This window comes from Podarcis pityusensis, assembly GCF_964106645.2.
Source record: "Podarcis pityusensis genome assembly, chromosome: 1".
Lineage (NCBI taxonomy): Eukaryota > Metazoa > Chordata > Lepidosauria > Squamata > Lacertidae > Podarcis > Podarcis pityusensis.
The window spans coordinates 67,700,979-67,716,118 of record NC_138028.1 but is presented as its reverse complement, the minus strand read 5'-3'; the positions used below and the strand labels follow the sequence as shown (position 1 = coordinate 67,716,118).

The 15,140-nt window shown below is 40.6% G+C and overlaps 1 protein-coding gene across 12 annotated transcripts in view; it reads left to right on the top strand.

Annotated features, from left to right (window-relative positions):
- Positions 1 to 15,140, top strand: part of TEAD1 (TEA domain transcription factor 1) — a 186,235-nt gene that overhangs the window by 137,705 nt on the left and 33,390 nt on the right. For 7 of the 12 annotated variants that reach the window (XM_081012405.1, XM_081012404.1, XM_081012409.1 and 4 more), the window contains 2 exons: positions 3,323 to 3,385; positions 3,475 to 3,537. The exons of 1 other annotated variant lie outside the window; for it this stretch is intronic. In XM_081012405.1, coding sequence (XP_080868531.1) covers positions 3,323 to 3,385; positions 3,475 to 3,537 — 126 coding nt within the window. The remainder of the gene's footprint in view (positions 1 to 3,322; positions 3,386 to 3,474; positions 3,538 to 15,140) is intronic. 4 more of the 12 variants (XM_081012402.1, XM_081012410.1, XM_081012401.1 and 1 more) reach the window with 2 other exon arrangements.

Genomic DNA, 15,140 nt, shown 5'->3' with positions numbered 1-15,140 from the left:
TGGATGTGGTGTTTTGTGTATTATTATTTTTTAAAGCCTAAGGTAGTTTTCACAAGTAACATTTTAATTTCCTATCAGACATGACTTCCAAAATCAGGCAAGAGATGGACATGGCTTTGAAGAATTTGCATCAGAGTTCACAAGAGACTAAAAGGCAGCATTAGCATCACTCAGCCCTTAGGCATTTCCCTGGATAAGTAGCAGTTGTGTTCCATTTGTCTTAGTTACGGTCAGTTCAGATACCGTGCCAACCATGATTGAGAAAGTTTAATTATGGCTTAGTTAAATAAGCCATCCACTGGCGGAGGAAGAGGAGTGCAGGGGGAGCACACCCTGGCAGCGCGATCCTGGTAGGGTGCCATTGCAGCTGCCCCCCCTGCTCTGGGCGCCCCCCCCCGCGGACGGCGCGCCCCGCCCCTGCCTGCTCTCTGCCCCCCGGTGCCAGAGCATGAAGCTCCGCCACTGAAGCCATCATTTGTGAACCAGCGGGCACAATGCAAATGTGGAAATCATGATTTTTGCTAACTATAGTTTGGAGTGGTATTTCCATTTATAAACCATCGTTGCTGTAACTAAAGACTGCGCAGAGCAGAAGGAAAATGAAATTACACAAATAGCTGCGAACTATAGTTTACCTATATATTTGGAAGCTCAGCCTCTGGTTTGTGTGGGTGTAATGTCTGAATGGAGCCAGTCTTTGCACCAGTTGTATGTAAACTTAGTTTTCCTATTCAGAATACAAGAAGCTGCTGCACAGCAAGTCAGATCATTCATTCAGCTAGTGCAGTATTGTCTGCATTGACTTGTGGTGCCTTTCCCCAGTCCTATTTGGAGAGAAATTGACCGTGGAATCTTTTCCATGCAAAAAGCATATGCTCTGCCACTGAGCTGCCACCAATTCGCAAAGGTTACTAAACAGGGCTTTTAACTGAAGTGGAGAGAGAACAGAATTTAGGAATTATAATGGAGACATTTTACTTATGAAGACATCCTTTTTTTTAACGTTCTTTGATCTCCACCTTACCTGTTCGTATAGCTAGAAAAGTGCCGAGTCCCTGCATTTTCATTTAGAAAACACATTTAAGTCAAATTGGTGTGGTACAGAACTGAGCCAGATTCCATGGACTCCTCCAGTTTACAGGAATACACATTCTCTCTCTCTCTCTCTCTCTCTCTCTCTCTCTCTCTCTCACACACACACACACACACACACAGGATTTTCTCAGCTGATTTTGTCAGGTGCCACACATTCCTCCCATTGATTCTGTGTGTTAACCCCTCAAACTGAATTCAGCAGGAAAGCCTACTTGTGTGGAAATTCCGCAAGTGAACATTAAAGGGCTCCTGAAGTTTTAAAAGTAAAAATATACCAATAAATAATCCAATAATACAGATTGTCTATAAAGGGTAAGAATTGTGTCCCGGGACTAGATTGTGCTGTGACTGTGGGTCTGCCTGATGCAAACCTACAGCTACTCTGTATAATTACACTGGTAATACAAAATATCCCTCTAATGAATAGATGTGGGATATAATAACTTCCATTAGTATCTTTTATGTGTGATTCTGAGGAAGTATTTATAAAGGTAGTGACTTTCATGTCATTCCAGCCAATTATCTGACTGCCTTTTGGGTGAAGGTTCAGAAAGTTTCTTTTGGTGATAGACAGCTTGTCCTCTGGGAAGATGTTTTATAGGAGCATTGAGGTGGGGAGAGGGGCAGTCATTAGATTTTTAATGTTTCTTGGTTTCATTGCATTTGGAACCATGTGATACTTAATTGCTGAAGTGGATTAAGGCTTCTTCTATCTACATAGAATATTCTGTTATGGAGTTTGCCAGAGAGCTGTGTGGACATTGCTATTCCTACTGATTTGATTTTTTTAAAAAAGTGATTTGTGATTGATAAAATTCTCTGCATTATGGACACTCATGATTAACAGAGAAACAGATGGCTATTGAAACAGTTTATTAAACTTGTTATGTCAAGAGGAAGGATTTGTGATTGGACTTCACCAGTAAACACTGTGTGGATTTCTTACGCTGCTGGTCAATTGTAATTTTCATCATACAGGACACAATACAGAAGTTTAATGCTTCCTGCACATTTTTGTTACACCAGTCTTTTCTATCCTCAGTATAATAATAGAGCTGTCTTACAGATGTGTCGCATGTAGTACTAGTAGTGTGTAGGACATGGAGCGAGGAAGCCAGAGTTCAATCTGCACTCAACAACGAAGAACACGGGATGATCTTAACTTTTTGGTTCATTGCCTCAAAAGGTTGTTGTAGTGATATTGAGATAGTACCTATGCTAACTTGAGCACCTTTGAAAGGGGATAGGATATGAATGTGATACAGCCAGTAGTTGGCAACATGATGGTTATACAGGGTGGGTCTTTTAAAAGAGGCCCCGTGGAACATGTGTACTCTGTACACCCTGTATTTGGTTCATTCATTCAGTTTAAAGCATTGTAAATTTAAACAGGGAAAACAGGTAGAGAAAAACGGGACTCCACCTCACCATCTGGTGGTGCAATGTTATATTGCACATACAGCGCATATAAATTGCTTTTCCTTTACCAGTCTAGCTGAGTCCAGTGTTCTGTTTTTGACATAACATTCCCCTCCTCCTCCGTTGGTTTAATGCAAAATAATGACATGAAACTGACCATGAGATAAATTGCTTACAAAGTTTGTCATGCTTCTATTGTAGCCATAGTCTAGTAAAGATAGTTTTGCTCCACAATTATGACTGCAGTATTTGTATATGCAATATTCATTCATGTTCCATTTGAAACTGGGTGTTCCTTAATTAATTGCAACGAAACTTAAGAGCTATTGAATACATCAAAATACAACTTTCTTGGCACTCTGCTTGTCCTTAAATTTTATATAGTCTTATCAGATATTAAGCAAACATTTGTTCTGAAAAATATCTGCAAATATTTATCCATAAGGCATGCCTTTACTACAAAGACTGTAGCTGAAAAGGTTTTAAGAAAAGAGCATGCAGTCTTTAACGGTAGGCAACGTCCTAGTTTCTCTGTCAGAAAAATAAATCGAGTAGTCTAAAATGTTTTCTTCTTAATCATGTCACTGCAGTGATGATCAGTAAACTCTGCTAAAAGTGTGGTGTGTGGCTGGGAATGTCTTCTCTTAACAGCAAAGCTTACTGAAGATGCAAATAACTTCCCCAAATAAACTTTTATTTTTTTATTTTTTTAAAAAAGAAAAACAGATGTTTGATTTTTTGTGTTTCTTTTGTGTTTTCTTTTTTATTCTTTTTTCCCCCTTTTCTTTTATAACTCTGAACAATGTAGGTGTCTAGTCACATACAGGTCTTAGCAAGGAAGAAAGTTCGAGAAATTCAAGCCGCCATTAAGGTACGTTTGGCTTGCCCAGTTGTAGGGGGCTTTTCATCTCCATGGTTACAGGCTTTTCCTTTGTTTCCCTCCCTTCCCCTACCCTGCAGGTGTCTAGTCACATTCAGGTTCTTGCCAGAAGGAAATCTCGTGATTTTCATTCCAAGCTGAAGGTATGCGCTTTTCTGCTTTTGGGCTTGTGGTTGCTATGCCTTTCACTTCCTGTTTTCCCTGGTGATCGGTGAATGCCTGGTGCTGTGATTCTTGTAACCTAGTTTCCTTGCATGTGGTGGCTGTTTACATTTCTTTGTGTTTAATCTCTTCCCTTCGCTGATTTCTGCACTGGCCTCTCTCTCTCTATTTTTTTTTTTAACAACCTTCAAAAATGTTACTTGCTGTGTGCATGTGTACTCCTTTTTTAAAGGTTCTTTTTTTAAACAAACAAAAGAAAAGCATTAACTTAGTGTTAGTACTAAAAGCACTGCAGTTAAATAGGAGTTTTGTATGTGCACACACTTGCAGCTGCAGTTTGATAACTGAGATGGTACATTTCCCACTCCCACCCCCTTGTTATCTGGATTTTAAAAACACTTGCAGGGATTTTAAAAGAAATAAATAGATAGATAAAAGAAAACACGTTTTCTGATCAGCATTAGATTCCTATCCTACCTCAGGCTATTTTACATTTGTCTGTGATTTCCGGAGAGTCTAATTTGCCACATCCACCTTTAAATCACTTGTTACCCAAAGTAAAATGTTGACTCCAGCTATGATCCCCTCAGAGTGAAGCACTTTCATTGGCTTCAGCAGGAGAGTTAGGCATCTGCTCTCGGCTTGAAATCAGTGTGACTTAGAAGTGATTAACTTTGAGTTACGCCCTTTGGGTGAGATCCAGTCTCAGGTCTCCCCATCTGTTTCAAAGAGGAGAGGAAAAGAAAGGGGAAGTCCCATTTGTGTAAATCTGACTGCTATCCTAAACTCACATATTGGAGAGTAAACTCCACTAAGCACAGTGGGACTTAATTTTGAGTAAACATCTGTAGGATTGGGCTTTTTGAATAGTTTTATCTTTGTAGTTTCCTAAATTGAATAACCTAGGGAAAGATATTAATTGCTTCCCTTAAACTTTAAGAGTGATGACCCCACCCCCCATTTTCTGATTTCTGAGAGGAATGACGACGTGATAAAAAATGCTTCCGTTTCCAGATTTTTACATAAAAGAATCCCTGAATGTTCAGTTGTTAGGTTTTGGGTGATTTTTTTTTTGCTTTGTTTTAATTTTTCAGTAAACTATAGCATCTTCTTGACTATCATCTGAGATCCTACTAATGTTTGTCTGTCTTTTTGCTGAGCTTTTTTTTTGGGTTTTTGTTTGTTTAAAGTCACTTGAAAGCAAAAAGCATTTCAGAAAGTGATTATGTTGCCCTAAGTGGTAAACACTGTGGATGTTGCTTGCCGCAATCCTGGAACTGCAATATGTAAATAACAGGCCTGGCTTTGTAACTGTCCTACTTGTCAGGAGCTTTGGGTTTTCAATATGCTGTGGGCAGCATGCTGGCAAGCTTGTATGGCTGTTGGTGGCTGGCTTGTGAGCGGGGCTGGCTGAGCAGTCGCGGTTGGTGAAGAACTAAGGGAACTCTGAAAGTACTGCTTCTTAACCCAAAGTGCAGCGATACAGAAGGCTGTAGCATTTTCAGACTAAAACTGTCAAACTTAATGGCTAAAACTAGGCATCTTAGCTCCTGTTTAGAAAATTAAGCAGTGTACTGACACCATGTACGAAATTAATAGTGGGCACCTGCAGATTCCTTTGTGGAACTGAAGTCAGACATTTGTTAGCATGGGCTACCTGCTTCGATTTCTACCAAAGAGCCTATTCTTAGGATTAAAAAGTTGCAATTCTGCCATGCAGGAAAACCACCCAGGTGTGTTTCTTACCCACACCTAAAATATTTTAAAATGCACCACTTTTAAATTTGAACTTATATCTTATTGTTGCACCGCCTGTATGCTGATGAAGCTTCTGCAGAGCAAGGCAGCAAAGTAAACACCAATGATACCTGCAAGTCCTTTTTCCTGGTGGGCTCTCTCTCTCTCTCTCTCTCTCTCTCTCTCCACTGAATTTAGTTTAGTGATGTTTTCTGTTGAATGCACTGGTTCCATGGAATTTGCTGAAAGAATCTGCTGATACATCTGTCGAGTAATAATTTCTGCCACTCCCACAATGTCAGCATGTACTTCAGCGTAAAGAGACAAGTTACGGCAGTAAAATGTGCTTTGGGCGACCAGGCACTGATGAAAATTAACCACTGATTATCACAAGTCTTGCTCTCGAGTTTCCTTGTTGCTACAGTGAAGAAATAACTAGGAGAAAAGGATTGATAATAAAATATTAATAATAATAACCATCTATGAAGTGGCAGTGACTCCACCCATGCAAAATATATTATTTTATGTGCAGTAGAAATTATGTATATGGTCCTTAAGAAAGAAATAGACAAGAGTCAGATGGGTCGCCAGAACAGAATCCATGATGATTTTGGGAGTTGGTATGAGGTTTGTACTGTCATCCTCCTCAGTACTATCATAATTATAACAATGGAACTGGGCTGTCCTGCATTTCCTTGAATATAGGATGTCTTTGACTTTGTGGAGTAGAACTTGCTTTATGAGATTCTCTTGCAGGGGACCTGCAAGCATAGGTTCTCTTTTATATTATGTCAGCACAGTGTATGCAAAGACAACAGAAGAATGTGGTAGGGGCAGGAGAGGGAAAGTGTGAGACCATCTCCCAAATTCACAGACAGTTCTGGTGACTGAGTAGGTCTTACTCAGCCCAGGTTGTCATAAGCCTGCTTATTTCTAGCTCCTGTGGGTTGAGTGGAAAGAAGTAGTGACTAATGATGTGCCAAATAATAATAATAATAATAATAATAATAATAATAATAATAATTTATTATTTATACCCCGCCCATCTGGCTGGGCCTCCGCAGCCACTCTGGGTGGCTTCCATAGAAACCAAAAATACAGTAAAATATCACACGTTAAAAACTTCCCTGAACAGGGCTGCCTTAAGATGTCTTCTGAATGTCAGGTAGTTGTTTATCGCTTTGACATCTGCTGGAAGGGTGTTCCACAGGGCGGGCGCCACTACCAAGAAGGCCCTCTGCCTGGTTCCCTGTAGCTTTGCTTCTCGCAATGAGGGAACCGCCAGAAGGCCCTCGGCGCTGGACCTCAGCGTCCGGGCATAACGATGGGGGTGGAGACGCTCCTTCAGGTATACTGGACCGAGGCCGTTTAGGGCTTTAAAGGTCAGCACCAACGCTTTGAATTGTGCTCGGAAACGTACTGGGAGCCAATGTAGGTCTTTCAAGACCGGTGTTATATGGTCTCGGCGGCCGCCCCCAGTCTCTTGCATTTTTACCAAAGGGGAGATAAATTTTCAGTGAAATTCTATAGGTGGGGTGTGAAATTTTTCTCTTGCTTGCCTTACAATTGCCAAGGACCATTTGTGAGTGCCATTTATTTCATTCTACAAATAATCTCTCCACTGTTCTGCACTCTGCAGCCTTCTTGGGTTCTGCTGGCTTCAATTAAAGTCCAGGGAAGATGTCATGAGGTTAACTCTTCCAAAGGGGCTTTTTGAGATCAGGAAGTGCAGGCAGCTAGGGAGGCTGCAAACTACTGGGGACTAGACACTACACCAGTGTGGTGTAGTGATTAAGAGCGGTAGACTCGTAATCTGGTGAACCGGGTTCGCGTCTCCGCTCCTCCACATGCAGCTGCTGGGTGACCTTGGGCTAGTCACACTTCTTTGAAGTCTATCAGCCCCACTCACCTCACAGAGTGTTTGTTGTGGGGGAGGAAGGGAAAGGAGGTTGTAAGCCCCTTTGAAACTTGTTAGGGTAGTGATAAAGCGGGATATCAAATCCAAACTACTACTACTTCTTCTTTATTGTAAAGAAGAGACCTCTGCCACCTTGCAGGGAACCAGGCAGAGGGCCTTCTTGGTAGTGGCACCCACCCTGTGGGACGCCCTCCCACCAGATGTCAAAGAGAAAAATAACTACCAAACTTTCAGAAGACATCTGAAGGCAGCCCTGTTTAGGGAAGCTTTTAATGTTTAATAGTTTATTGTATTTTAGTGTTTAGCTGGAAGCTGCCCAGAGTGGCTGTGGAAACCCAGCCAGATGGGTGGAGTTTCCCACCCATTATTATTATTATTATTATTATTATTATTATTGCTGAATGATAACTCAAGATCAGATCCTTGCACATACAGGAATTCAAAAATGCGTTGAGAATAGGGTAGGGGGGGGAATGGAAGCTTCATTCTTAGGGAAAGAAAACTTTTGAGAAATTGAATGACAGTTCCAGCACAGTACTAGAAATGGCACACAGCTAATTGTACCAAGCCTCTTCCCGAGTTGGTGCAGATTAGGTGGGAGACTGAGGTAGCAGTGCCTACTCTCAGTCTGCCTGCAGCAGCAGGTGGAGCACTGAGTACATTTACTCTTGCACTACCAGTCCTTCTAAGGAGTAGTGTCCCCTTGCAGTTCTTTTGGGACACATCAGCCAAGATATTATCAAACCTATTCAATTACTTTGTAAAATCAGAGAAGATAGAGACTTTGGCTTTCTGTGAAGATGCAAAGTCTCATACAAGTTTTGACTTCCTCTGTAAGCCTCTGTATGAAGCAGAGGCCACCATGACTAGGGATGAAAATAGACTTTTGCTAAAAGCTTATTTTCCAAAAAGGGGACACTACTCCTTTGCATTCTGAGCTGTAGTATGTCTTCAGGGAAATACAATTTGAGTCATACAGCAAAATGTTAAAAACTGGGCAAATCTGTATTCTGAATTTGATAATTCTGAACTTCAGCAGTGTCCCCATTTCTGACAGATGACGACTGTTCAACTAGTGCATTGTTCACTTGGCATCATGCAATCAGACAGAATAATGCATGAGGGCAGTGGGATCAAGTGTCTCTCTCCAATTTATGACATTTTATGTCCTGCAGAAGATCTGAATAGAATGTATTCACAATAATGGCCCATATTCAGATTTTATTTGTATCTGTGTGGGCTTTTTCAGATCTGCTGAATATTGGCAATCTTTACAATACTTTAGTTTATGGTTGCCATCAATTTTGATTTTAATTAATTCTTTGATGTTTTTATAATGTTGCACTATTTTAGTGTTGTTAGCCGCCCTGAGCCCGGCTTCGGCTGGGGAGGGCGGGATATAAATAAAATTTATTATTATTATTATTATTATTATTATTATTATTATATCTCAATGTTGCTAGTGATGTGATCCTGCAGCATACTGTTCCCTGTAAGTGCCATGTTATAGGAGCAGGGCAATGTGCAGCTTCAACATCCTTGCTTCAGGGGATCTAGGAAATCTAGAAATGCCACTGAAGCGGATATGGAAAACTAGCCCTTACCTTAGGTGTGGAGATAAGCAGAATCAAGAAGGGAAACAGCAAGCCCATCCTCTCTAGTTATGATACCCAAGGGAGAAACACCATGTAAACAGAAGTGGCCAATCCAACAGTTGCCATCTCAGTTAACACAAGCCCAGACATACGATGCTTGATAGGCCATAAGGTCCAATCCACATGTACATGGAAACAAGCTTGTCTTGCAGGGGGTCAGGGAAGATTTCATCTCTTACACCAGCAAGCTGTTAAAAGTGCTTTTCTCTGGGCAGCTGCTGGGTTCTGTGGGAGCTGCAACCCAGTATTGAAAGGCAAATGAAGAAATGATGAGAACCATTGGGGGTACTAAGTGGTGCCTCTCATCATCACAAGGATTTCTACTTGCATGATGGGACTTCCCCTTCTTTCCTCCCTCACAACTCCTAAATTTGTTCCAGGATCCAGGGCGTGTGTGAGGGAAGCAGAGGGAGGCAAGTCTGCTGTTGCACAAGCAGAAATTCTAGGATATTTTGCCCAAGCATCATAATGTATTAGGGCCAAGTCCCAGAATATAAAAACCAAAGGCCAAATGATAAATGGCTTAAATACAAACTTAGCTGCCCACAAATGGAACGACTCCATTTGCCCACAAAAGACTGTGGGATATCAGGGTTAAAATCAGAGTGTGGCCTGACTACATATTTTCCCTTAATAATCAAGAAGAATACAGCCAGTTTGAATACATTTTTAATAAATATGCATTCAAACAAGCAATTTCTAAAAGCGTTTTAACATGGCAGCAGCTGTACCTTTAGGCACATACTGAAGAGGATGGTTTCTAGGTACATGAACCTGAGTCTTAAGGAACACATGGTTGTCCTTGCCCTATCTTGCTGTGGGAAACGCCTCTGGAATCCCCCATGTATAGTCTGGAGAAGTCTACACATTCTAACCCAAGTTTGAAAATCCATAGGTGATGGAAATTTCCTCAGTGTTGGTTATGACAATTTTGATAGTTCAGGAAGAGAATACCACTAAAACTAGGAAATGTCACAACTCCACCTTTTGCATTGGTGTGCCATAATGTGCTACTTCTGTAAACACTGGAACAGTTTCATACTTGGGGGGACAATAGATGTGGATATCTCTCCCCAAAAGATCTGAGCAGGTGTATGGATATTAAAAGGGTATTTTGTCCTAGAGATAACAAGATATTTGGCTTTGATTTCCAGTATTCATTAGCATGTGAGCTTAAAATTCATTAAAGGAAGCCAAAAAAATTTAAAAATGCCTACAGTTTGCATGTATGTGGTGCTTTAAAATCCATTAGTGTACATTCTGTGCTGCCTGCATGTAAAAAGAAAATACTGTTGACAGTTAGGATGCTAAAGATAGCTCTATAGAGCCTTTTTCTTTTTCTTGTTTTTAATAAATGAACAATGATAAAAGCCTTGGAAAATTCCCTTTGATGTGAATGAAGTCTTCTGCATTTTGAGATACAATAAGATGGATTAATTGCTCCTCATTAGGCAGCAAGTTGGAATAGCTTTGAATGTGGGTTCTCTTTTAGCATTAGCTATTGCTTGGCTGAAATAGCCGGCTTTTGTATTTACTACTGTCTTCTCTAATAATAAGCAAATTGGAGATCATGGCTACAATTATTCAACTGTCTTTTGCCCAGTACAATTGTATACTTCCATGGTTTGTTTTTTTTTAGCTCCAGCAAATAATTTCAGAGGTTATTCTAATCAATACAGTCTAAATGCAGAACTAAGATTTGTAAAATTACTTATTAGAAAACTGTTTTATGCTAGTATTTCATGCTTTACTGTAAAATTCATTTTAAGAGCAAATTGCAGCTTCTTTGCCTGAACATTTTTTAAAGTAATGTTTTGTTAGATGTCTATGTGGGTTTTAATGAAAATATGTAATACCACATAATTTATGCTGTTGATTTTTTAAAATGCACATTATCCCTTCTTTTAATTATACCAAGAATATATTTTGAAAAGTTATATTGCATATCTCTTTCATTTCCCTGGGATACGAAAGCATTTTGAGTAGGTTGCTTAGGCTCAATGAATTATTTCGAAGTGTACATTAGTTTTAGAACAGATGATGAACAAATGTTGCTAATTTCTTGCCTTTAAAAAATCCATTCCAACCTGTTTTATCACAGGTTTTAAAAAAATGGAATGACCACATTTGGACATCATGCTTGTCTGTAGTTTAGTTTAGTTTTTTAAAGCTGTAATTAACATTAAGCACATTTGTCAGTTTAGATGATACAACAAACTATGGCTAAGCAAAAATGGAAGCAGCAGTTTCCAAACCCTTCTGAACCAGAAAATGAGAAGGGAGGAAGGGTGCTAGTCAGAGGCTTGCAGAAGTTTGTATACAGCAAACTGAACTATGGTGGATGTAACATGGCCAGCATGTTAATCTTTTATGGCATTTACTTCAAAACCAGTTGGCACTCAAGAATACACAGGGCTCTGATTCATTAAAAGATATAATAGCATTGTAGAGTTGGGAGGGAACAAATGTAAATGTTGGTTTACATTTAATTTTAATATATCCCATATCTGTTAATGTTCTCTAATGGCTTGCAACTTGAAAACAAGTAGTAAACAAAGTAGTAAACAATAAAATTATTAATCATGAACATATTACACTCAGCTTCATAACAGAGGCAGCCTCAAGAGTTTTGTCGAATGCATCGGATGACCATCAGCACCTTGTGCTCTGTACAAGCACTTTGATTTCTGTTTTCCTCAGCTCCAAAGCTCTTTTTGTGTTTTACACACATGCCCCCCATCTCCCCTCTCCTTTTATCATGTACAGTTACTTTGTCTGACCCCGCAAGAGCAACCAAAATTCTCAGTAAGGTGGATTGCCTTCCCTTTAGCCTTTGCTCAGGGTGCATTGTGTTTTGTAGCTCAGAATAAAAACAGATGAAAGGGGGACCCATAAGGAAGTTTTTCTAAAATTCCATAATGAGGAGAAGAGATGGATCGAGAGGCATTTTACTTACGCTCCTTCACAACCTTAGAATCACCCAATGAAAACTATTGTTAGAGTATGTGTGGCAGACAGAGCAATTACTCACAAAGTGCATAAATTGCTTATGGGATTCATTGCCACGCAGTGTGGCAATAGCTTTATAAGGGAATGAGATAAATTTGTGGAGTGCAAGTCTTATCTGTGGCTATCCACCATAATCACTAAATGACACTTTCTGTTACAGAGAAACAAAAAAATAGAACTCTGAATATAAGATACTGGAGATACACAGTGGGGAGAGGGCTGTTGTGTTTAGTCCAGGCATAGGCAAACTCTGGCCTGCCAAATGTTTGGGACTACAACTCCCATCATCCCTGACCACCGGTCCTGTTAGCTAGGGATGATGGGAATTGTAGTCCCAAATGTCTGGAGGGTCGGAGTTTACCTATGCCTGGTTTAGTCACTGCTTATGAACTGGTCACAACTGGTACATCTCAATGAGCAGGAAACCCTCTCTCTGAACCAAAGATCACTCCTCTCTTCCAAGAACCTGCTTTATAGCCCCTACTTGCCCAGCATCCTCCTTTCTTTCTGTCCACATGCAACAATTGTTCCTGCTGTTCTGCCTACTCCCATCTGCAATGCTCATTACCACTCTATTTTTCATGCAGTTGGCCACACATAACCATTCATTTTCAAATAAATCTTTCTTCACATGCTCTTTCTTACGTTTGGCTTCACACATAGAGGAAACGTGGGAAAGAGAGCAGGATAGTGGCAGAAGACCCCCACCACCTGACTTTTGTGCATCGAGCAAATGGTAGCAATGGGGTTTCTCTGTTTGTAGACCCTTTCCAATCATCAGGAACCCTGCATGATTAGGCTTCCAGAAAAATTTCTGTGTGTACCACTTAGTGCACATGGAAACCACACATCACAAATCTGGAGAGCACAAGGAGTGGAGTGGAGTGAAGTGAAGTGAGCTCTTGGGATGCTCTCTCTCCTCCACATGTTTGTAGGTGGAGCCAAACCAGGGGCAACAGCTTGGACAGAAAGGCAATGCCATTGGGTTTACAGTTGTACCTTGGATCTCAAACGCCTTGGCTCCTAACAAATTGGCTCCCAAACGACTGAAACCCAGAAGTGAGTGTTCCGGTTTTCAAACGATTTTCAAAAGCTGAACGTCTTCCGCGGCTTCCATTGGCTGTAGCCTTGGTTTTTGAATGGTTCTGGGAGTCAAACAGACTCCTGGAACGCGTTCCGTTCAAGAACCAAGGTACGACTGTACCCGCTTTCTTTCTTTTTAACCAACTTCTCCCAGCCTAGGCACCCATCCCATCTCTTCTGGCCATTTATGTGAGAACATCGCCCACTTTCTCTATCCACATATTTTATTGGGAGTCCATGCCTCACATGTGATACCCTCCAAATTCTCTCCCAGAAGTAGAAGGGACATTTTAGGGAACAAGGATATGTAGATAATTACTTGGGCGGCGATCATTTTTCTTGGGAAACAGTATTGCAATGGTCCCTGTATGGATCAAAAATGACAAAATACGGAAGCAAATTAAGCCCCGCCCCTTTTTGGAAAATAACGTATTGCAAGAGACATTCAAGGACTATTTCAGGGTCACCTTGGGGGAATGCTTGCCTGTTCCAAGGTTTCAAAGATCAATACTAGATGAGAGTCAGCCAAGGAACACTTTACTGTAAACGACAGGAAAATAATGTTAGCATTACTAGCACCAGAAGCCAATCATGGCACTTGAAGGCAAACTATTCTAAACAAATTCTGCTTCACATTTGCCTAGTGACTGCATAATTTTGCATGACTACAATTAAGCCATTTCGTATTTACTGCAGCATAACTGACAGTGGAAACACACACCCGTTTTCTTAGGAAGTCAAGGTCTTGATCGCTTGTGTTCATTAAAGATCCCAGTGCACTCAAAGGTGGAGAATACGGGTGTTAAGTCATGTATCTTGGCCAAATTCCAGTTTCAGTAATTACTACTAATCTGCCTGCCTAAATTCCCCATCCAGTTTTAATTGGATGTAGTCTTCTTCACTAGCTGCTCAGACTGTCATGTAGCATTTTAATGTGTGATTAATCAGTTGTTATGAGTTACCTCAGAAATAGCTGCATATGAGTGAGGAAGGTAAAGCTTCCTTTTCTTTATGTAGGGTTGATAATAAAATCAGAGGATTTGAAGAGACCCTGAATGCTACCTAGTCCTATCCATGCCCTCTAATATGCTGTAATATGCCTTTTTTATACATCATATTTTATTTTACAAATTAGCCATTTAATCCAGATAATAGTGGGTCATTAGTTATTCTGGAACAAACAAACCACACCTTGCCTGGGGTTCCCTCAGACAAGAAATGATTTAAGACTCCAAACAAGTAAGAAATTTTCCCACCCCGATTTTTCATTCTACTGAATAGAAAATTTCTTTCCAAAAGGACACACTTTTTATGTACATTCTGCAGTTATGTTAGCTGTTCTGCCCTACTCACACCCAACATACACAGATACATATAAAATGTATATGCACATATCTATTTGTTAAATTGTGACCAAATGGAATGCAAATACAATGGCATGTAATTAAAAGAAATGATAAAACAGCTGTTATAAATTTCTTGAATAATATAATCCTTCTCTTGACCTCAGTTTCATTGATCCACAAATGAATTATATAGCCCCTCGGGGTCTGTACATGCTTGTGCAGCAAAAGCTCTCTTTGGGAATGAAAAAGGAATATGGACATGTGACATTGCTCCTCCAATTGGCAGGCAATCTGAAGCTTCTGGGTTGGTCAGGAGCTTGGCCCTCTCTTGCCCTGCCTGGTTACGGAGTGGCAACTCCAAGCTTCATTCCTGGCATGAGAGCCACTGGCCCAGCCATGACACTAACAGATGTACAGTCACCGCGTGCTGCCTGTGATACAAGAAAACAAAGCCGATTCCCTCTTTTATCATTATAAATCTGCTCGAAAGAGGCAGTTTCATTTCGTTTTTCACTCTGAAGAGTTCCTTGCTAACTATTTGGAATAATAATGCAAGACCCAAAAACCTCAGGAGTCGAAAAATAGGTCAAGCAGTTGGCATAATTGTTTGAATAAGTTGATTTCTCACTCTACGGCATCCCCGCTGCTGCTAAAAGCCGGGGTTCTTCAGCAGCCATATTGCTCCCAGCCAGTTCCCCTGTGACTCTGGAAGAGCAGGCTACAGATGGGTCCACAGGTGTTAATGTCGCTTCTCGAAGCATTAACACCTGATCAGGTTTCCGCTTGAATTCTGCTCAGGATTTTTTTTGGGGGGGGGGGGAGATACCTCTGAGAGC